Source organism: Daphnia pulicaria, chromosome 4 (assembly GCF_021234035.1).
Source record: "Daphnia pulicaria isolate SC F1-1A chromosome 4, SC_F0-13Bv2, whole genome shotgun sequence".
Lineage (NCBI taxonomy): Eukaryota > Metazoa > Arthropoda > Branchiopoda > Diplostraca > Daphniidae > Daphnia > Daphnia pulicaria.
In genome coordinates, this window is record NC_060916.1 from 6,220,757 (window position 1) to 6,241,959 (window position 21,203).

General features: G+C 37.7%; 3 protein-coding genes across 4 annotated transcripts; 2 read left to right on the forward strand and 1 right to left on the reverse strand.

The window, feature by feature from the left end:
* Nucleotides 1-14,557: 14,557 nt before the first annotated feature.
* On the forward strand, nucleotides 14,558-16,134 carry LOC124338656 (histone chaperone asf1-like). Its single transcript, XM_046792805.1, has 6 exons — nucleotides 14,558-14,755; nucleotides 14,909-14,997; nucleotides 15,146-15,306; nucleotides 15,369-15,402; nucleotides 15,463-15,649; nucleotides 15,711-16,134. The coding sequence occupies exons 3-6, from the start codon at nucleotides 15,199-15,201 to the stop codon at nucleotides 15,943-15,945; spliced, it is 564 nt and encodes a 187-aa protein (XP_046648761.1). The 5' UTR covers nucleotides 14,558-14,755; nucleotides 14,909-14,997; nucleotides 15,146-15,198; the 3' UTR covers nucleotides 15,946-16,134.
* Nucleotides 15,954-16,886, forward strand: LOC124338654 (NADH-cytochrome b5 reductase-like). The gene has a single exon (XM_046792804.1). The coding sequence runs from the start codon at nucleotides 15,954-15,956 to the stop codon at nucleotides 16,863-16,865; it is 912 nt and encodes a 303-aa protein (XP_046648760.1). The 3' UTR covers nucleotides 16,866-16,886.
* Nucleotides 16,831-18,900, reverse strand: LOC124338653 (tRNA pseudouridine synthase Pus10-like). Of its 2 annotated transcripts, none has more exons than XM_046792803.1 (7): nucleotides 18,677-18,900; nucleotides 18,499-18,591; nucleotides 18,128-18,429; nucleotides 17,861-18,066; nucleotides 17,645-17,770; nucleotides 17,199-17,556; nucleotides 16,831-17,141 (listed from the first exon to the last, which is right to left on the reverse strand). In XM_046792803.1, exons 1-7 carry the CDS (start codon nucleotides 18,815-18,817, stop codon nucleotides 16,898-16,900), a joined length of 1,470 nt encoding a protein of 489 aa, XP_046648759.1. In that variant the 5' UTR covers nucleotides 18,818-18,900; the 3' UTR covers nucleotides 16,831-16,897. The 2 variants fall into 2 exon arrangements, with proteins under 2 accessions (XP_046648759.1, XP_046648758.1); XM_046792802.1 differs by having other exon boundaries at nucleotides 18,499-18,603; nucleotides 18,677-18,898.
* Between the last annotated feature and the right edge of the window lie 2,303 nt (nucleotides 18,901-21,203).

The window sequence follows — 21,203 nt, forward strand, 5'->3', positions numbered from 1 at the left end:
TCCGACAGGTGATTTTCCCACTTACGGGATATATTTGTCTCTACCCCAAAGGCCAATCGAGTTGGGAATTTAAAAAAAAAAACGGAAAACTTATAACGGGGAGAAAATGTAAAAGACATAAAAAGACGCCATTTCCCTCTGGAGAGATATGTAAAAGAGTCTAAAGAAAGCAAGATTCATCCGATGAATATCCGATTCGTTCCAAGTCACTCACCATTTCTTTGTGGGGTTGTTACTGTTGGGATATGTGCTGCCTGTGGGAAATGATGGTTGGATATGAAACGCAGTTGGCCGACCCCCTACAATTCCCACGTCAAAACGGCATCATGAATTTGTTTAGCTTTCCTTGTTTAAAACACGATTCTTAGTTCCAAATTTTAAAGATGAAGTGTTCGTCTTCAAAGTTCCAATTTCAGAATAATATTTTAAAAAAGGGAAGTTTTTGAATGTATCGCCGAACCATATATCCCACCTTACACATTTAACCCCAGTCTCCCCTATGTCTCTGGTTAAATCTGTATACCCGGTTATCTCCCAACCCCTCTATGCATCTTGCATGTTGAGGGAAGATTCGAGGAAAAGTCCAGTAATTTTTAGATTCTTCCTCTTCTAACAACCCACCATCATATTTACCCAAATATCCACTCAAAAAGGCATCACCATTCTCCTTATTTTTGTATCACAAAATGGATCAGATTTGTCACCATTACCATTTTAAGAAATAAGAATTGGGTGTTTTCACTTATGTAACGAATACTGAATTCTTCAACCCGAACAGAAATCGGCCATTTCTACCACCTTCGAGGAATACCAAGAAGCCAGTGACGAGTATGAAGAATCGGCAGAGTATACGACCGGAACCGACATCACTGAACTTGGGTCGGAAAACGTAAAAGTGGAAGTCGATTCATTCATCTCAATTAATGTTCAATCACAAGACACGAGCAACATCCAGACAATGAAATTGGTCAGCATGGTTAAACTTGACTCCTCTGCAGAACGACCATCACTTAACTTGACAAACAACAGTCGCAACCGTTGTGATGTAAATTTGCCGAACATAATTGAAATGATAAAAATTTTATAACATTTTCTTGTGTTGCAATATTCTCCACAATGTCTACAAAGATGAACTGTTTAAATTGTTCAGAAAATTCGGGAAAATCTTGGCTAGTCGTCTAGCTACGGATCCTTCCAATGTTGGTACCATTTTTGTACACATCTGTGTTTACACAGTTAGAACCTTTAAAGAGGATGGAAAACGAAGGGATTGTTTCGTGATTGACTCGGAAGGTAGAGTTAAAAATTAAAATATTTCATTTGGCATCCTTCCAAATTGTACTGAAAACCAACCTAGTGAACCTAGAATGTTTGGAGCTTATGATGCCTTCGCGGAAGTGACGGTGAAATAATTCAACAACCGAATCAATAAAATCTACGTTTTCCCTTATAATCAGTATCGACACAACAAAATTGTTTCATTAATTACCTGCTGGGCAGATTAAATTCAAATTATATTGAACCAAATGTGAGGGCAAAACGGGTCTTTGTTGAATCCTATTTCCACTACCAAACACCATGGCCTTTTCCGGGTTCATTCAAACGTATTCCAACGTCCCGCCAATGTCTTGTGATACTCTACTTTCCCCAAAATTCGATCTGAATCAATCGAATGACTTTTATTGTAAAAGCAGTTTCTCCGCTTTCTTTCAAACTAGTAAACAACTGGCGTTGAATAACAAATTTCATAGCGTTTTTTTAACGAGAATAATATACTTTATGGGTTGATTTGATGGGCAAATCTTCTTCTCGATTTGATCTGTAGCATTTATGATGACATTTTACTTTGATCGATTCCTATTGGGAGTTCACCAACCGCTTGAGCACCATTTCTTCGGAAGGAAAAAGAAGAGGAAAAAACAAAATTTAAACAAATAAAAGGGGAAGGAAATGAAAAGGAAGAAAAAAACCTTTGGCAGTGGGAAGACGATTTTTCCACAACAACACTCACTTTCACCCAAGGGAACCAGAGACCGAAAGGAAAGAATAAAAAACAATTGATGGATGCAGGGAAAAGGGTGGAGTGGAAGTTTGCCCATCAACAACAAAAATCTCATTTTTAGTTTCCAATTGATTCTCTTGCCCTGTAAGCAGGAACTTTCTCCCAAATTTGATCGAACAAAATACTGTTACCATTTGGTGAATCCATCCATCGCAACTATTGAATGCTTCCGTCTACAAAGGTCAGGTCTATTCGTACCATCGGCCTGACGGTGCTCGAATAAGGTTTTGCGCTATTGCACCTTCAGGCCGCTAGCTGAATTCTGCCATAGAAGCGTTGTTGGACATTTTGCTGCAACTAGATTCCTTGATCGCGATGTCAAGTCTCTGGAATCCGACATTAAGTTCCCAATTTCTATTTTACCACTGAGATTGGCCGCGCTAAGAGAATATTTAACAATTTATCGATAGTACAGAAACAATCAGAAAAAAACTCACAACAACCTACGCTATAACAGTATTAAACATTTTACAATATGTAAAGATAAATAATGTGTTGCTAAAGTTTAACAATTTCTTAGACGCAGGGCCCTACGTCATATGTGGTGTCTTCGAAGTCGGGAGAGTACAAAATTCCATCTAACTTCGCAAGTTGTATATGTTGGTTTGCCTCATCCTACCGACTTCTCTTTTCGCATCTGCTCTTCGTGGTTGACAAAGTAGAAGGAGAGTTGCCTAACTATTCTAAATATATTCTATATTTAGTCCCGATTTTTTTCTCGCGCGTTGCAATTTTAAGATGGCTGAGAATAAATCTACTATAGAAAATTTAATGGATCATTTCATCGAGATGGTGAATGCTGAATTGGTGAAATGCGCAGAAAGTGAGTCTAACCTCAGAGAAGGACAACAATATTTGCTGTAAAAATTGGCACAGGAAAATGAATTCGCCGAACAAGCCCTTGTAAGCCATTTATTGTTTTCCTATTTTTAAACTATTGCTAATTGATTGATCTATTTATTTTTTTATCGCTCAAAATATTTCCGATCAAAAGCATGAACCGACTGAAAGAAATGCGTCATAAACTCATTAAGCATCTTGAATGTGTTAAAGTCAAGTCAACTGGCGATACTCGAAAGAAAAAGAAGAAAATTGTTTTAACGGAAACATTATTTTTTGAATGACCATGTCGTAGGTGACTTATAATTTAAATTCTTGCTCTAGCTCTTAAAAACCATCAAGAAATAAAAGAGAAACTTGAACAAGGAATATAAAATCTGAAGGCTGTGTTGGCTCGGTAAGAACAATAAATGAAAAAAAAATCCAGTCAAGTGTGAAAATTGATTTTTCAGGTCTTTTGAGGAAAAAAAGTATTGGAAGACGAAGTGCGAGATGCCGCCAGCTCTTCCCAAGAGAATTACAGTCTTTGCGAAAAATTGGAAATTTGCCCTACGGCTGAAGTTGACAATCATTCAGAAGGTGATGAAAAAGATTAAGAAATTGTAAGTCTTCAGTATAAAATGCTAAGTTAAATTCACTTTAACTTCCTTATTAATGCTATCTGTTTGATAGACCCAGAACCAGCTGGATTATAAATGCCAAAAATGTGACAAGATAATTGACGACGCTTCTAACAATGAACCATCAGTCCATTGTAATTCATGCCAACAATAGATGCACTGGAAGTGCGAAAAATTAAAAACGGACCCAAAAGAATCTGTGTAACACAATGTCAGGAAATGAAGTAATTGGACTGGATTACTTATTTCGAAAATATAACTATCATATGCCCTATTGTACATTCAATTTGAGTGTATGTGTGTTTGTATATTTCTAAAAATTTATATTCAATTTTCAGTGTATGTGTATGTGTACATATTTCATGTCTCTACAAGCAAATGTTTACAATTTGTTAATGTATGAAAACCTGCCGCTCGCCAAACTGCCAGCTTAGCCGAAACGAGACTGCCCTTATTTCGGCCCGCTGCTTCCAATGGCTTTGTGAACCGCGCGCCATCTGGCGGTCACGGAAGGAAGGGAACAGTAACACAACATTTACCACAACAGTTTTCACAAGTATTTTTTCGTCTGATCTTGATTGGATTTCAAAATTTTTTTAATGGACCCAACATGTTTGGATTACAGGAATTACGCCATGGATCGTGACAGCCGTGAAACCATCATCGCCGGAAGTAGCGAACAGCGCTACATCAAAATCATAGTGAAAATCATTTGGGGTGAACTACTAGAAATGTTTTTGGTAATGTCAAAAACATAACTAGAAGGTGCCTGGATGTGGACGCTACTATAGGAAATGCAGATGATATTGTAGTTATACTGGAGCCGCCCCACACAATTTATGTATTCACAATGGTAATCTGAACCACAAGTTACATGCAAATGCCCCAATCAACCGTAATGTAAACCTCTCTTTGCGTTACAAAGCTGATAATAATAGAGCTGGTAATGCTAAAAGAGAACCACTCCGAATTCGTTTCCAGTTGTTTTGTTTTGAGTTTTTCATCGATTTTGGGGATTTTTAAGAGCCATTTGATCTTCATGCCGTTTTTTTTGCAGAATTTTTTTTTCTGACTTTTCCTTCTTTCTCCTTTCAGCTGTCGCTTTCGTCACATGAAACAAAATTTCTACTTTCGAGAATCTATTTCTCGTTCTTTTTCGTTTTTGGAGAAGCGAAGTATAACCTAGCCAGAGTCTGAATGGCTTGAGCTATCCACTTTATCATAATTCTTATTCATGTCTTCACTTTCCTCAACTTTTTTAGCTGCCTCTTTGTACAGTTTTTGAGAATCTTGTAAATACTATCACCTGCAACATATGCTGGGTAAATAGTACGTGACTTTCCTATAATTTAAGAACGATTGTACATTACAATAAATTGTGTACATTAAATCACACATACTCACATATAATAAGTTCCAAATCCTAATAATAAATGGTTTCTTGTTTGAAACTTCTACATCAGAACCAGTTGCTGATATCTTAACAGTATACTGTTTACGCTTGGTGACCATATTTCTACATTTAACAATTAACTTGCTGTCTGACTCACTTGGCGTACCAAACTGGTAACCCAAATATCACATGTCTTAATCAATGTTTGAGAAGACATCAAACGATCTTTGTGATTTATCACATAGTTTGGAATAGTTCTTTTTCATTAGATCTTTATGAAGAATAATAGGATTATACAAAAGAATTATAATTTGGCTGACAATATACATTACTAGAAAAATTAGATTGGCTTTTTGGTTCATTTCAAGCTAAAATATTTATTTCTTACCGTTCCGTATCAAAAAAAAATTTCTTGTTTTAAACTATTGTGATATATATTTGAATTTCAAATACTGTGGAGGCGTCGTTCAAAACATCTTTGGTTTCACCAGTCACCTCAGACATGTTTAATGTAAACTTTAGCTTGAAAATGAGTGAGAAAAAAATGAAGAATAATGTGGAACAGCGTTTTTAGTTTTGACATCTATAATGTTTTCGATCAAAGTCTTCATTGCAGAAAGAACTTTAATACTAGCTTGATGGTTTCGGTATACCCCGTTGATGTTCTAAGATTTCAGATTAGGATAGGGGAATGTTTGGTATGTCTGGCGTCGTTGTCAATTTTTCAGTCATTTATAATTTTCCTCAAGCAATTTTACTACTTATTTTCTTCAATCTTAAGTATTTTTACGTATTTTGTAATTCAGACAATTCCCCTTCATTACTCTTTCAAAATTGCACCAAAAAATGCTTTTTTCACCTGTAAGTTGTTCAACTATTAAATTATTTATAACCATAACCATATTTTTAACCACGTGTTTGGAACAATTGTTTTTTACAAGAAGGACGAATTAATTGTATCGTGAATCTTAACACTAGCACTGGTACATTTTGTGTGTACCCAAAGTTAAGGGGGGATACAGCGTACAGGGAAGGAAGCCACGGGGTGAAGAGAAATGGTTTCATTACTCTTGCTTCAAACGAGCTGAATTTGGTTGGTCCCTATTTATATTCGCATTGTAATGGGTAAAATCTAATTTGAAAAATGTTGTGTTAGAATCTTACAAGGATGACAAGACAAGGATCATTCATGCTCAGAAACACGGCGATTTTAACAGTGAATCAGAGCAAGAACAATTAGAAAAAGGTAGAAGGCACAAACGTCAAAGAACAACTCATTCACCCAGCCCTGACATCATTGGAAGCAGTAAAGAGGGAGACTTCTGTCAACAAGGTTCAAGTAATAAAATACAAACTCCTGTTGTTTTTTCAACCTTAGTAGACAGCTTCTTCCAAAAGTAAGTGATTCGGCTTATAGAGAGTCATATTTTTTTATATTGAAATATTTTTTTACAGTGCAAATAAAGCATTTTGGTTTTGAATAGGCCATTATATCTCTGCCACAATCCAATGCTTTCCTGTCAGTTGATTCTGATGTTTGAAAATTCATTTTTCATTACCTATGGTTAATTCATCATCTTAGCCGGCTGTTGCCGTTGATTTTGCTGGTTTTGGAAATGTTTGTTTTACACCTTACTTCTTCTGTTATTTCGTCTACTGATTCTGGCTTTCGTACCTATCTTCCCCCATGCGAAATTGCAAACACATTATCCCTGCTTACTTCTTGTGTTAAGTATGTCTACTTTTTCTCTATTAATTAACATATTTAGTCGAATCTTAATTCACATTTATCTTCATATTTAGGTGGAATAAGAATTATTAGAATATTTAAAAACAGCACTGATGTAAACATAGAGCATTAGGTTAGATAGAATTACAGAAATTAGTATGGTTTTCGTGAATTAGTCAAATATAACGAGCTTCTTGTAAATAACGGCATCTTTCTTAATTTGTTTTTGAAAACTATGAAATTCTTCAAAAGTCTTTAAAGGAAGAGCCTTAAATTCATCACCAATGTCACTTGATTCTTCTTCGCTTATTGGCTTCATCGACTTTTCTATGACTGACAGCTTGTCGTTAATTTTGGCTAAAGCCGACATGAACATTTCCTTTTTTTGAGAAACTTTCCCTGTAAAAATTGTTAGACATTACTATATATACAACAAATCATTTTTAAGTTAAATTATTACCATGCAATGGAACAACCCCATCAGCTGTGTGATCATCAAACTCATTTGTCCTGGTATTACTGGGTGGATGTGGATTTCGATACCTTTGGAGAGCTGACTGGGGGATTATAGGTGCACTGACGGGAGATCATGTCCAGGGGACGGTGATGGTGCGGGCGTTAAGTAATGCATTCCCTAAACAGAGGTTGACATGCCTTGATGTTGATACCTTTGGTGTACTGACTGAGCAATGTTTGGTGCACTGACAGGAGATTCATGTCCAGGGGACGGTGATGGTGCGGGCGTTAAGTAACGCATTCCCTGAACAGAGGTTGACATGCCTTGATGTTGATACCTTTGGTGCACTGACTGAGAAATGTTTGGTGCACTGACGGGGAATTCATGAGCAGTGGACGGGGATTCACGCATTCCCTGAACAGAGGTTGACGGCATTCCATAAGATTGAGCAACTGCAATAAAATATGGAATAAGTATTACATTAAGGAAAAATAAAACATGAAAGTTACCAAATTGAGATGAATGGCCACTGCTTGAGCCATAACCCATAGACTGGGTGGAAAAATCATACGAAGGAGGTGGTGTATAACTTTGGGGAAATGAATTTGAATGATTCGAATTATGATCCCAAAATGGTGGCATTCCCAAGTTGCAATATCCTGAATAATTGGGTTGTGGTTCCATGGATTCTGAAAAATATTACACATGCATTTAATATATAACAACAACAGAAAAAAATTTGTTTCGAATTTTACCATGGTCTTAGGTTCCATAGGAATCATCGTCTTTTGAGGTTCGTGATGTTCTGCAGCAGATGATGTTTCCTATAAGCATATCACAAATGTGTAAATAAGTAGGCACATGAATTTACAATAACAAGTGGGAATTATGCTTACCGGTGTCCACAGTTTGCTTTGCTGGTTGTTCAGTAACTGAAAGTGAAGTGCGAATAAATTATTATAGTGACCAGGCAAGTGTAATTGCAACGTTGTTACTAATGAATCGATTGAGAAACCTTTACAGCTTTAGTCTGCTGATTTGCTCAAACCACGCGATCAAACAATAAGTGAATTTCTTTTTACGTCAATTTAATTTCTACATAAAATTGATATTCCAAGCCTATTGGATTGCTGAAGCTCGCCACCAGTGATTAACAAATAGGTAGTGTTATAGTCAACACAAGGATACCAACTTTTGTGAAGTGCTTAATAAGTCTATTGAGAGTATTCCATCCGATCTTAACTTCTTACATCAAATACCAGATTGACATGTTCTTGTTTTGATTATAGGCTGTTACTGGTAAACTTTTAGAGAACGGCTACCAACTCACTAGTTGTTATCAATGGGGTTTTGGTAATCAGAACGGGCAATACCAACTCTTGTTCTTGTCACTTGTTCATAAAGTCTATTGTGAGTATTCCGTTCTCACATCAAATACTAGATTGACATTTTCTTGTTTTGATTTTAGGCTGTTGCTGTTTCACTTTTAGAGAACGGCTGCCAACTCACTATTTGTTGTCAATGAGGTTTTGGTAATCAGTATGGGCTATACCAACTCTTGTGAAGTAGGCCTATTCTCACAAGTTCTTAACTGTACTGTGAGTATTCCCTTCTTAACTATTATTAAGTATTTTTTCCATGATTTCCGATAAGTAATTTATTAGGTCGTTGTTTTCACATATATGCAAGACGGACTGGAACAGACGAATTCATCAGCAATTAAAAGGACGCAGGGAATCACCAGCAGAACACAAGGATCACGACGGCGTGGATAAAAGTCTATAGCCCCCTACATCACTCTTCTAGCTGTTTCCAAGCTAACACTTCAGGAGATTTCGTACGGTACTGTCACGACTTTTGATAATTTTATTTGTTAGGCCGGAATTCGTAGAGAAACTTTAGGTTATTACTACACTTTAAACGCCTTAATCACCATGGATAAGCGAAAGGTGAAAGATTTTGTGGGTCCAAGACAGAGAGCACGAAGAATTAGATTAGCAATCAATAGAGGATTAAATGAATATTATGACGAAGTAACCAACAACGATCAGGAAATCGGACGGAATAATGTTCAGCCATTGAACCCCTTTGTAGCTCATTGTTTAGAAAATGTAGATGCCCAGATAGCAGATATTGAGGTTCAAGATAATGAGGATTGTAATTCCGATACTGAGGCCGAACATTATTCCGATTCCGAGGTATTGGACGATAGTTTGTCACCTGAACTTGATGGCAGTTCTTCCTCTGAGAACGACACAATAGCTTCTGATTTAAGTGATTTCGAAGATTTATTTGATTTTAGCTTGGACGATTTTCAACTCGATGAAAGTGATGTAGACGTTGATTCAGTGGACGGCGACGGTCAAGACAGAAATTGGGATTGGGATTATTACGAAGAAAACGATGATATTAGTGAAAAGCAGCGTCAAGTTCTATTTAAACGTTGTCTTTCTCATTGGGCCGTAGTTACTAATGTTTCAAGGAGTAGTGTCGACAAATTGTTGTCCGTTTTAAGAACTGAACTACATTTTTCGTTTCTTCCTAAATCTTATAAAACGTTATTAGGAACTCCTCGTAAGGTTAGTACAATTCCAGTAAACCCTGGTCGTTACTACGGATTTAATTTATTGAAAGGGATTACGTCTTCTCTTGACAGTTTGAATGTACAATTTCAATCTGGAGAAGTTGTTTTTAAAATGTATGTTGGTTGCGATGGGTTGCCTCCTAGTAAAAGAACGAACAGTCAATTTTGGCCTGTTCTTGGGAAATTGAAACTGAAAGGAGCAGATGTATTTGAGATCGGTTTTTATCATGGCACTTCCAAACCTGAAAATGCTAATGAGTACTTGCATCATTTTTATACTGAAATTTCAGAATTAATGGTGGAAGGATTTCAGTACAATGGCAGTCTTATAAAAATTGAAATTGAAGCATTTTGTTGTGACGCGCCAGCGCTTAGTTTTATTAAATGCGTCAAACCTTGTGGATCCTTTTTTGGTTGCAGTAAATGCGAGACAGAAGGGGAGTATGTACATAACGAAAGTGGAAGGGGAGGGAGGGTTACTTTGCCAGAAATCGACGCAATTCTCAGATCAGACGAATCTTTCCGTAGTCGTGAGCAACAAACACATCACACGGGACTATCTATTCTAGGAAATTTGCCGATAAATATGACGAATGATTTTCCCGTTGATCCAATGCATCTGGTTTATTTGGGTGCAATGCGTAAATTACTTCATATTTGGTGCAATCAAAGGAGAAGCATGAAAGTAATAATTTCAAAGCAGATTATTTCAGAAATTTCTGTGATTTTAGAAGCTATTTCAAAATTAATTCCTTTTGAATTTAGCCGAAAAACGAGGTCTTTGGACGAAGTTTCTCGATTGAAAGCAACAGAATGTAGGTTAAAATTGCTTTATGTTTTACCTGTCATCTTAAAAAACAGACTGCCAGAAGAAGTTTATAACCATTTCATGCTTCTCCACGTAGCCATTAGAATTTTGTCATGTGATGAGAAGATTAAAGAAGAAGATAACATCGAATACGCAAATAACCTTTTGATTCGTTTTGTTCAACAATCCCCTTCAATATACGGGGATAAGTTTTTCAGCTACAATATTCATAATCTTATACATTTGGCAGACGAATGTAGAAGGTTAGGCCCATTGGAAACATTCAGCTGCTTCTCATTTGAGAATCATCTGGGTAAATTGAAAAACTTGGTTCGTAGCAGTGCGTTGCCTCTTGAACAACTAGTGAATCTGGTTACTGAGCTGGGATGCAACACACCTGTTATTAGTGAAACCAATAGCACAAAAAATGCCGGCTGTACAAAACTTATTTCAGAACACTTCAGTGGCCCAGTGATTCTTGGTTTGACTGGGCTACAATTTGAAAGAGTATTATATCGGGGTCTAAAATTAAGTCGTAAAAGCCCGAATAATTGCGTTGTAATAGAAGGTGGAGCCACAGTTATTATTTAGAATTTCATTGAAAAAAATAATGGGAATGTTTTTTTAATTGGGAGACGATTCTTGAATGGGGAGAATTTGTACGACTTAAATGGGTTGCATTCTACATCACTCGGCATTGAAGTTGTCAATACTCTTTCTAGAGTCATTGAAAGTTGGCCATTCAATCATGTGTTATTTAAGGCTATGAAAATTCCGGTTATTGCACCAATTGAAAGTTTCGGAATTGTGGTATTAATGAACTTTGATTTGCAATGAAATTACTTGACATCTTTCCAGGTAATTTTATCATACTTTTTGTAAAGATTGTAATAAATTAATTCTCATTTATTTTACAGAAAATATCCATGGGGTAACTGCATCATGAATAAGACACAGCACAGCAGTCTTTACATTTATAATTTTCATTTTCATTTAAATTGTAAGCGTGTTTTCATCAGCGTGTAAATAAACATAAATAAAATGATTTCATTTGCTATCATGTGTACATTTGATAGATAGGTGCGCGTTTGCGAGTACCATGCTAATATGTGCTTATAAATGCGCACAACTTGTCTTTTTACAACATATCCGAACATATCTCATAGATCTCTTTGTGACAGCAGTAAAAAAACTAGTATGTGAGATTTCTAACTATAAGCTTTTAGATATCTTAGTTAACACAATACACAAGTTAGACATGTTGATATCTATAAGCTATCTACAAGATATCGTGTTCTACTAGGGACGTCATCTTGAAGTTCTGTGATAGATACTCCACGACACTGTCAAGTCTCTTGATATCGCTATTGCAAATCAGGCCGTCGTCCACCCAGATTGCAATGATTGTTAGGCAATCTTCTTCTTCCTTGATGTGCACACATGGGTCCGCACAGCTCCTGACGAATCCAAACTTGGTGAGGAAACCGTGGAATTTAATATTCTAGGCTCGGAAGGCCTGCTTCAATCCATATATTACTACTTACTGCTTACTCCATATACTTCAATATATACTTCTGTTGAGCTTGCAGACTTCTCCTTCTCTACCAGATACGACAAAACCAGTTGGCTGCGTCATGTATAATTCCTCGTGTAAATCACCATTCAAAAACGCGGTCTTGACATCAAGTTGCAACATGTTCAGGTCCTTTTTGGCAGCCTCGGCGAGCACAGCACGCTAAGAATCATGCTTTAAGACTGGTGAAAAGGTCTCCTCGAAATCCATTCCAGCTCACTGCGTGAATCCCTTCACAACCAGTCGTGCCTTGTAGCGCCAAACTGCTCAATCTCCATCCAGCTTGAGTTTAAAGACGCAACGGTTCGTGATGGGTTGTATGCCCGTGTGAAGTTTGGTGAAGGTCCACGTCTCATTCTGTTCCAAGGATCGAATTTCATCTTCCATGGCCAGATTCCATTGATCAGCTTGTGGTGACACCAGAGCTTCCTCTAGGGTTGTCGGTTTGATGTCACCCACTGCAGCCAAGCCAGCATACTGAGGAGTTGTCGATTCTTCTATCCATCTGACAACTGGAGTCCTGATCCTCGGCCCATGAATGATCAAATCTTGGTCTGGAAGTCCTATTCTTCTTGGTCTCATGCCCGGCTGAATTATGGGTTCTATGATAGGCTCAGGCTCCCTGCCCCAGTGCAGGGTCAGGAGCGAAGACAGGGTCAGCTACTTGCTCAAGAATGAAGACAGGATCGGCTATTGGCTCAGGAACCAAGACAGAATCAGTCGTTGAATCAGGAACGAAGACAGAATCATTCGTTGACTCAGGAACGAAGACAGAATCAGCTGCTGATTCATGACTAGAGACCGAGTCAGCCTCATCATCATGGTATATAGCAGGAACGAGGTCAAAAATTCTGTTTGTTTTTGTTGGCGACCTCAGTGAGTTGCTTGATGGCTGTGTGTCATTTGATCGAGTTTACCGATCAAAAATGTCATCAATCAGGTCTGAGATTCCACAGGGTGGCCCACCAGGCAATCCTCTTTCAAATTCTTGAAAAATGACATCACGACTGATGAGCACCTTTCCGCTTCCTTGGTTCAATGCTCGGAATCCCTTTTGAAGTTCACAATACCCAACATGACAGCATTTGATGGACTTCGGTTCTAGTTTTTTTCGCTTCTCCTTCGTAGACGTTTCAGCCAAACACCCGGATGTGAGATAAATTCGGCTTCACACCTTTCCAAATTTCATAGGGGGTCTTCCCTTTGATGGACTTTGTTGCCACTCGATTCATGAGATATACGGCCGTGTTGCATGCCTTAGCCCATAATTTCAGAGGAAGGTCGGCAAAATGAATCATGCTTCGAGCAGACTCCAGGATGGTGCGGTTCACTCTTTCGGCAACTCTGTTCTGCTCCAGCGTGTAGGCAACCGTCGTCTCATGTCGAATGCCGTTCTCTAGTAACCATTCTTAAACTTAAGGTAAGGTAAACGTAAGCCGATTTGGAAACTGGAATGAGCGCCTCTAGTGAGTGTGTCAGCTACAACGTCCAGCTACTTTTGAGAGCCTAGATGGCGCTGTTTCCAGTTTCCACTTCACAATTCTGACAGGCCTCGCCCTAAAATCTCTGAAAATCGGCTTACGTTTACCCTGAAACCGGGATGGGGAAGCCAACACAGCCGTGAAGCGACCAGGAGTCTATAGCTCTGGTTATAGGGCTGTTCGACATCTTTGTTTCGCATTTGATTCCATCATGGCAACGCAGTAGTTGACGAAAGAATCCGTCTGCTACAAGAGCCCGCCTCGCTTTGTCTGACGTCAGCTGACCTTGGTCAACTGGGGCGTGTCTAAAGTACAAAAAAGCTAGAACGGTTAAGTTGCTGAGTGTGTGAATTAGTCACGTGATTTTTTCTGTATTTCTCATTGGTTTCAGCATTTTTTCTGCTATTTCTACATTTTGGCGACGTTGCGACACATAAAATAATACACTGCGCCTGTATCTAACCAGAGCCAATAAGGGGGGTCATTCCGCTGAAATTGAATTATTTTCGGCGCTCAACATCACCGATATTCCCAATTTTTTAACGGTGTATTTATTGCTGGTGTATAAAATACTCTGTTTCGGGAAAAAATTTCCCGTTTACCAAATGAGAGATAAAAAATCCAAAAGTTTTGGTTTTTTTAATTTAAAAAATTGATTTTTGTCGTTTAAATTCAATTTTTTCCAATACTGTTTGCGCTATAGGTTTAAAAAAAAAGAAAAGATAGAGATTTTTTTTTCTTTTTCATCATCTATTTGGATTTGAAATTTAATCAATAGACAATACAAAGTTAGAATATCGGGGTTTAAACATTTTTTTTCAAAAAGGCCTTAGCGAAAATAAGTTAACTTCGATTTGAAATTTTTATTTTACTCATCGATAGCTCTTGAGTGTGCGCATCTCGTATAAAATTTTCAAGTTTCACCCGTGCTAAAAAAAGTTTTGACTCCACTAATAATTAGCCTATGCCTAGATAATAGTTTATTTAGTCGATTCATGTTTTTTTTCTATTATATGGCAACGCAGTATATCTTTTCTATTGTTGAGTCCGCTACTTCTTCGCTTACCATTTCAATTTTTCTTGTTTTAATATTTTTGGGTCGGAAATACCTAAATTTATTCTGTTGCGTTGTACCTTTTTTCCTTACCAAATCAAAAAGGGATATTGCTGTTCAATAGTGTATGGATAATATCTGTTGTGCTATGAAGGTAAATTCATAACTTACATTAATATATGTTTCTTTTTCTCTTTTCATCTTGCAGTTCAAATTCAAATCTTTGATGAATCTCCCTTTTCACAACTACTTCATGATAAAAGTTACATGTATTCTAGTTAATGGATATTTTTTCTGCATTGTTCAGGAATTTGTGTATGGTAGTTACCAAGAATCATCTAGATATTTCAACAAGTATTTTGAATAGACATTGATCACCGAGATTCCAAACTCCAGGTAAAATATATCTAAAATGTGATGTTAATGCATATGGTTTTACCCTTTCGTTATAATTAACCATTTTTATACATTTTTGACCACTAATAGAGTAAATAAGTTAAATTTAAGTTGCAATAATACCAATTGGCTAACTGTTTAATTGTAGTTATCAAGTGTTTAATAAGAAGAGTGTGAACAGCAGAAGAAACTTGGGCCATCATGGCAAAGGTTCATGTTCAGAATGTTGTAGTTCTTGACAACCCCTCCAATTTCTCCAATCCCTTCCAGTTTGAAATCACCTTCGAATGTTTGGAAGATCTTCAGGAAGTACTTGCTATTTATATACATTCGATAATAATAATAAAACTAATAATATTTTTAATTATGAGGATTTGGAGTGGAAAATTATATATGTTGGTTCAGGTATTGTATACACACACAACATATATTTAAAGTTATATCATGCATTGTTTTCTTTTCCAGCTGAAAGTGAAACTTATGACCAAGTTCTTGATACTGTTTATGTTGGTCCTGTGCCTGAAGGAAGACACATGTTTGTATTTCAAGCTGAGCCTCCACAACCCTCTAAAATTCCGGTTGCAGATGCTGTGGGCGTAACAGTTGTCCTGCTTACCTGTTCCTATCGCAGCCAAGAATTTATTCGTGTTGGGTAATAATGTTGCATCAAACCACAATGAACCCTATACTCAATTATACATGGTTTTGTATAGGTATTACGTAAATAATGAATATGGCGATGCTGAACTGAAAGAGAATCCTCCCGCAATTCCGCAGTTTGACAAACTAATGCGAAATATTCTAGCCACCAATCCTCGTGTCACACGATTCAAAGTGGATTGGGACGATACGAATAAGAGCGGCACCTCGAAAGGTGAACAAATTGTGGAAAGTGATGGTCATCAGAAAATGGATGCCTCCATAATGGAATCCATGGACGTGATGTAAAGCTGAAAATGGATCGCCTTGTGAACCTGCCACCTGAACCGCTCAAACCGGAGGAATCCCAGTGCTGCGGCCAAGGATGTCAGTTTTGCGTCTTTGACACTTACAAGCAAGAATTGTTGATTTGGCAAAGAAAGTGTAAGGAACTCGAAACTTGCCAATTGGAGAAAAATACTAAAATGAATCCAGAAACTTATGTAGACTGTGTTATTGAAAGTGTCGAACCAGTGTGCCCTAGTGTTTTTTTGTTCCACTTCAAGCTTCCGGAGAACCACTGTATGGAGTTTAGTGCGAGCCAGCATTTGATAGCCCGCGAAAGTACGAGCAACTCAACCATTTCCAGGCCATACACTCTGATCAGTTCACCCGGACTAGTGAAAAAATTTACTGTCTTGATAAAACTTTATGACAACGGAATGATGTCCAACATTATCAAAAGAAAATGGCTGACAGGAAAGGTAGTTTCTTGGAGAGGACCAATTGGTCAATGTGACTATAAGCCAAATAGTTATCGTAACGTACTGATGATTGCGGCTGGAACCGGAATTACCCCACTGTACCAAATAACAAAGCTGATTATTGATAACCCGGATGACGAAACGCGCGTTTTTCTTCTTTATGGTTGCAGAACGTACTCAGAAATAATTTTCCAACGTGAATTTCATCAACTGCAAGATTATTGGAATTTCAAGGCCTGTTATTTCCTCAGTGATGATGAGAATCAAGATGCTGAAACCCTTAAAAGACATAACGAAGAAATTATTTATCACAAGTTAGACGAGGAAACCTTGAAGGAGATGAGTGTTATCAAGCAAAGTGACAGTTTACGCGTTTATCTGTGTGGATCTAAAGCATTTGATAAAAAAATAATCGAGTATTTGACTAAAATTGGTATTGAGAAAAGTTCCATAATCACTTTTTAGTGAATACAATTCTTGCTGAATTTTGTATTGCTTCAATTGAAAAGAGCCGGAGGCCAATCTAGTTCAACAGCGTCAACATCTAATGCAACAATATCCACAGGTCGCCCTAATAGTATACATAAGTTGGGCACTGTCCGATTGAAGTCGCCATGAACGAATTCTTTTATGTAAGTTCCAGCTTGCGTTTTGAGACGCATGATGAAATGCCCTGGATAGTCGTCGAGTAAAGTAGCATTTATCTGATGGACAGTTCGTGGTCTCACAGCCAGAGGTCTCCTGTTAGATTAAATGATATTTATTATTACAATGGTTATTGAATAGATGATTTAATACCTATGTAACACACGCAGAGGAGTTTTCTGCATCAAAACAAGTTCAGTAGTGCCATTGATACGATCTAAATCTTCGGCTGTTAGTGTCGAGCCATCAAGCGTTACACATAAAGCTCGATAGATTTTTGTTTTTTCTTCTTCACCCTCTTTTAGTACAGATAATTGTTCTTTTGTGACTAATTGCAGGTCGCGAATTTGTATGGCATCGGTACTTTTATTGATAATAATCTGCACTTGGGTAATCTCAACTTGTGTGAAGAGAGTTCTATGTGGGTCCAGAAGCTCTATGGCAAATGGTCTACCAAGCCCAAGAGTTCTTACATCGACATCCTCGCGCCCAGACGATGAAAATTTGACACCTAGAACATTCAATTAGAGTTATAACTTTGCAATGCGTTCAACGTATAAACATGTAAGTAGGTCTAAATTAAAAGTATTTCAACATACTTTGAGTTTTAAAAAATGGCTCAAGGTGTTTGCAGATCAATTCCTGGATGGAGGTGTCCATGTGTTTTTCACCTTCAATAAGCCATGGTGTTTGGCAGAGTTTTCTGGAGAATTTTTGATACCGACCTAATCATGCAAATATACACAGTAAAAAAGTTTACATTAGAACTTCACAGACATACTTAAATGCAAGACAAATTTAAACAAAAAAATTACCAGCAATGTGAATGGAAGTGTGTGAGCATTGTACCACACCATAGTGGGTGCCAACATTTGGTACTTTCAATGTGTAGTGTTTCTTAAAATTTAAAGAGCTTATTCCTGACAACACAGAATGAGCAGCATTTCTTGTGAAAATGCCTTCTCGATAGACTCTGGTCTGATTGTATCTATGTTTGAATTTTTCAGGGCACATGTCTACTCTGTAATAAAAACATATAATTATACATAAAAATATAAAATTAGATAATTATAAAGCATTACAAGGCACCACATTCAGATATTTCATCTTGGTAAAGTACATTGACTTGGATTTGGAATGATGAGCTGCTGTATTCCAATTTTTTCTTTAGTTTAAGTTCCAATGCCTTGGAGAACACAAACTTCCATACATCTTTGAGAGATGTGACATGATCAATTTTAAAGTTAGTTGAAAGTAGTTCTGGAAACTTCTCAGTTACCAGAAACCACACAGCTTGTTCCCTGAGCATAATAGCCACTGGTAATGAAACCATACATGAAAATGTAGGGGAATCATAATCAGATTCAATAACACGTTGGGAAATCTGCGAATGGAAAAAAATCAAAGCCAAAGATTAACACAAATACACAGATGTAGGACAAGTTATACACACCTCATCAGTAACACATTCTTTAATGAACTGATCCTGTACCAACCCCAAGCAAATAACGCATGGACTAGTTTTCTGTACTTTTTCTTCAGGTTCCTGTTTCAAATCCTTCACATGGTCAGGGTTGTCCAATTAAAAAACAACATAACTCAATTTGATCAGTTTAAACAGATATAATTACAAGGTTTTTCTGTTGATAGGCCTCTGGTTTCCTTTCTCTCGTAAATCGGATAGCACACCTCCAACATGATCCCAATTCCTGAATACATTCTATAATTTTCAAATTCAATTTTTCACTATGAATTTCAACAGCGGGTGCCATTTTGTATTGAAAACAAAGCTGAGTTGTCAAACAGCATAATATAGAATATAATGTACTGTGGAGAAGGATGGGGACATGGGGTGGGGTAAGCGAGGCGAGACCGGCGGCGAGGCAGCCATCTGCCAGCCGGATGAGAAATATTTCGATCCTATTTGGATCTTTTTTCTTTGAAAAATCAAAAATGAAACGCTACTGCGTATCGGCCATCGAGATTTTATTAATTGATCTAAAATATTGAACTGTTTGGATTTTTAAAAAATATATGATTTTTGGGCTTTTCAGTGCACCAATGTGCCAATGTGGGTTGGTGTGGAGACGTGGAACTGTGGATGGTTGCCCTTTCTCACAAAAATTAAAAATATTGGAATTGATCGAATTTCGCCCACGGAGTACGAAACTAATTTATTCATAAATAAATTTTTTCTAAAATAATTACCTTTAAGTTAAAATGTAAAATTAACAGTTGAAAAGGAATGTTAGGTTTAGATATAAACCCCCCATCAAAACTAAAATAGTTAAGTATGGGGTTCCACACTTAAATTTTACATTGTAAGTATCACCTGCACTCTCCGTATTTTAACTAGCTAGTTGTGATGAAAACAAAAGGTTCCGGCAAAGAAATAATCAACGAATTATTTACTGTTGAGATCTATTAATAAAAATTAGCATATTCGCCGATGAGTTATCGATAAGATGATCTGAGGGCATTTATTTCTATCTACAAAACCCTGATCGGCAAATGTCAAAATGTGGCTTCAGCTCCAGGTTTTAAAATGAAACGCACGCCAACGATACGCGCCGCCATTCGTTTACATTTACATGAGTCATCCCCATAATCAACCCTTTTTTATTTCGCGCAAAACTTTTGGTTTTACTCAAAGTCAAATTGACTTTGTTCTTCCTCCGCACCAAGCCATACTTGAGTTACGTCTATTTCCTTACAGTTTGTAAATTGTAACTTTGTTTATTTTAATAGACTATAAACAGCCAAATTGTAAGACTTATAGATTTCCATCCGCCATAGCCCTTAAGGAATCTATGGGGTGCGGATTGAACACTTTTTCCAAAAAAACTTTTCAAAAATCGATTACCATATTTGATTTAAAAACAAATTGATAATCGTTTTGAATATTGAAATCAAGTTGAAAATAAATTCAAAAATTGAAAACGTTTTGAAAATGAATTCATAAATTGAAAATGATTTTGATAAATGAAAATGATTTTGAAAAATGTAAATGATTTCGAAAAACTAAAATGAATTTGAAAAACTAATATGATTTCGAAAAATGAAAACGAATTTGAAAAATGAAAATGAACTTGAAAAATGAAAATGAACTTGAATATCCATACAATTTCGGGAGTGCGATATGACACCACCCTACTCTATCCCCAGCTCTCTCCGGATGCTATAGCCACCCCGAGACAACCGACTAGCCATTGATGGCTATGTCGCTGATTCCAGCCAGCTAGGCCGTCAGCGATACTGTCAGCCCTTGCCGGGCGGTGCTGGCCACCGCTGCCGCCACAACGGCCGCCGCTGAAGTCTCTCTCGACCGCAGGCCGAGTATTCTACACAAAAATAGATTACACGATCCAACGTGAAAAGTTTCATGTTCCTGCAGTAAATGACACACAGCCTACCCAGCAACGATGAAGACGGAACGGCCGAATGGGTGGCTTTCACCTGAGAAAAGTTCCAGTCACGCCTCGGTATGACGTTCTCGCGAAGTTCTCGTCATTCCACTAACTGCCAACTGCCCGGAAAGAAGTGTTCTGGTACGTTTCGCTGGATAGGCCTATGCGTCCTGTACTGCTGCGATACTCTGCCGTTCAATCCGACGAGAAGAAGAAGGCGGACACGCCTTCTTGCTGACGTGGATCCTCATGTTGGTGCTGGCCCTGCTGGAAATTATCCGCTATCTAAGCGGATTGGGGAGCTGGACTTCTCTATTGTCTCTACGTCTTTGCCATGTGGTCCACTTGCGCCGGAAGTGTTACCTACCCGATACTCTACGGCATTTATATAAAATTGGGCCATTTCAAGGAAGAGTTCATTGGAAGGATGGCTCTGTCTCAGCTGCAGCGACGGATTGAACACCAAAAATTGGCGCAACGTCTATCTTTTCTACCATCATGGAGGCAGCGGACATGGCGGTGGAGGCCAAAGAAGGGGATCCAAATGGTCATGTTGCCCATGTCCGTTTCAACAGAAAAGCTTTTTTTTTCATTTCCGGCCTCAAATAAAAGTAGTCGTATAGGAACATGAAACTTTTCACGTTGGATCGTGTAATCTATTTTTGTGTAGAATACTCGGCCTGCGGTCGAGAGAGACTTTAGCGGCGGCCGTTGTGGCGGCAGCGGTGGCCAGCACCGCCCGGCAAGGGCT

What these genes read in the sequence shown, in the direction of transcription:
- LOC124338654 (XM_046792804.1), top strand. Translation starts at nt 15,954, where the DNA reads ATGGATCGCCTTGTGAACCTGCCACCTGAACCGCTCAAACCGGAGGAA.
- LOC124338656 (XM_046792805.1), top strand. Translation starts at nt 15,199, where the DNA reads ATGGCAAAGGTTCATGTTCAGAATGTTGTAGTTCTTGACAACCCCTCC. An exon ending in AATTATATATGTTGGTTCAG is followed by an intron (nt 15,403 to 15,462) that starts GTATTGTATACA and finishes TTTCTTTTCCAG; the next exon opens with CTGAAAGTGAAACTTATGAC. An exon ending in CAAGAATTTATTCGTGTTGG is followed by an intron (nt 15,650 to 15,710) that starts GTAATAATGTTG and finishes GGTTTTGTATAG; the next exon opens with GTATTACGTAAATAATGAAT.
- LOC124338653 (XM_046792802.1), bottom strand. Translation starts at nt 18,817, where the DNA reads ATGGCACCCGCTGTTGAAATTCATAGTGAAAAATTGAATTTGAAAATT. An exon ending in GCCATTTTTTAAAACTCAAA is followed by an intron (nt 17,557 to 17,644) that starts GTATGTTGAAAT and finishes TGAATGTTCTAG; the next exon opens with GTGTCAAATTTTCATCGTCT. An exon ending in CCTCTGCGTGTGTTACATAG is followed by an intron (nt 17,142 to 17,198) that starts GTATTAAATCAT and finishes TTAATCTAACAG; the next exon opens with GAGACCTCTGGCTGTGAGAC.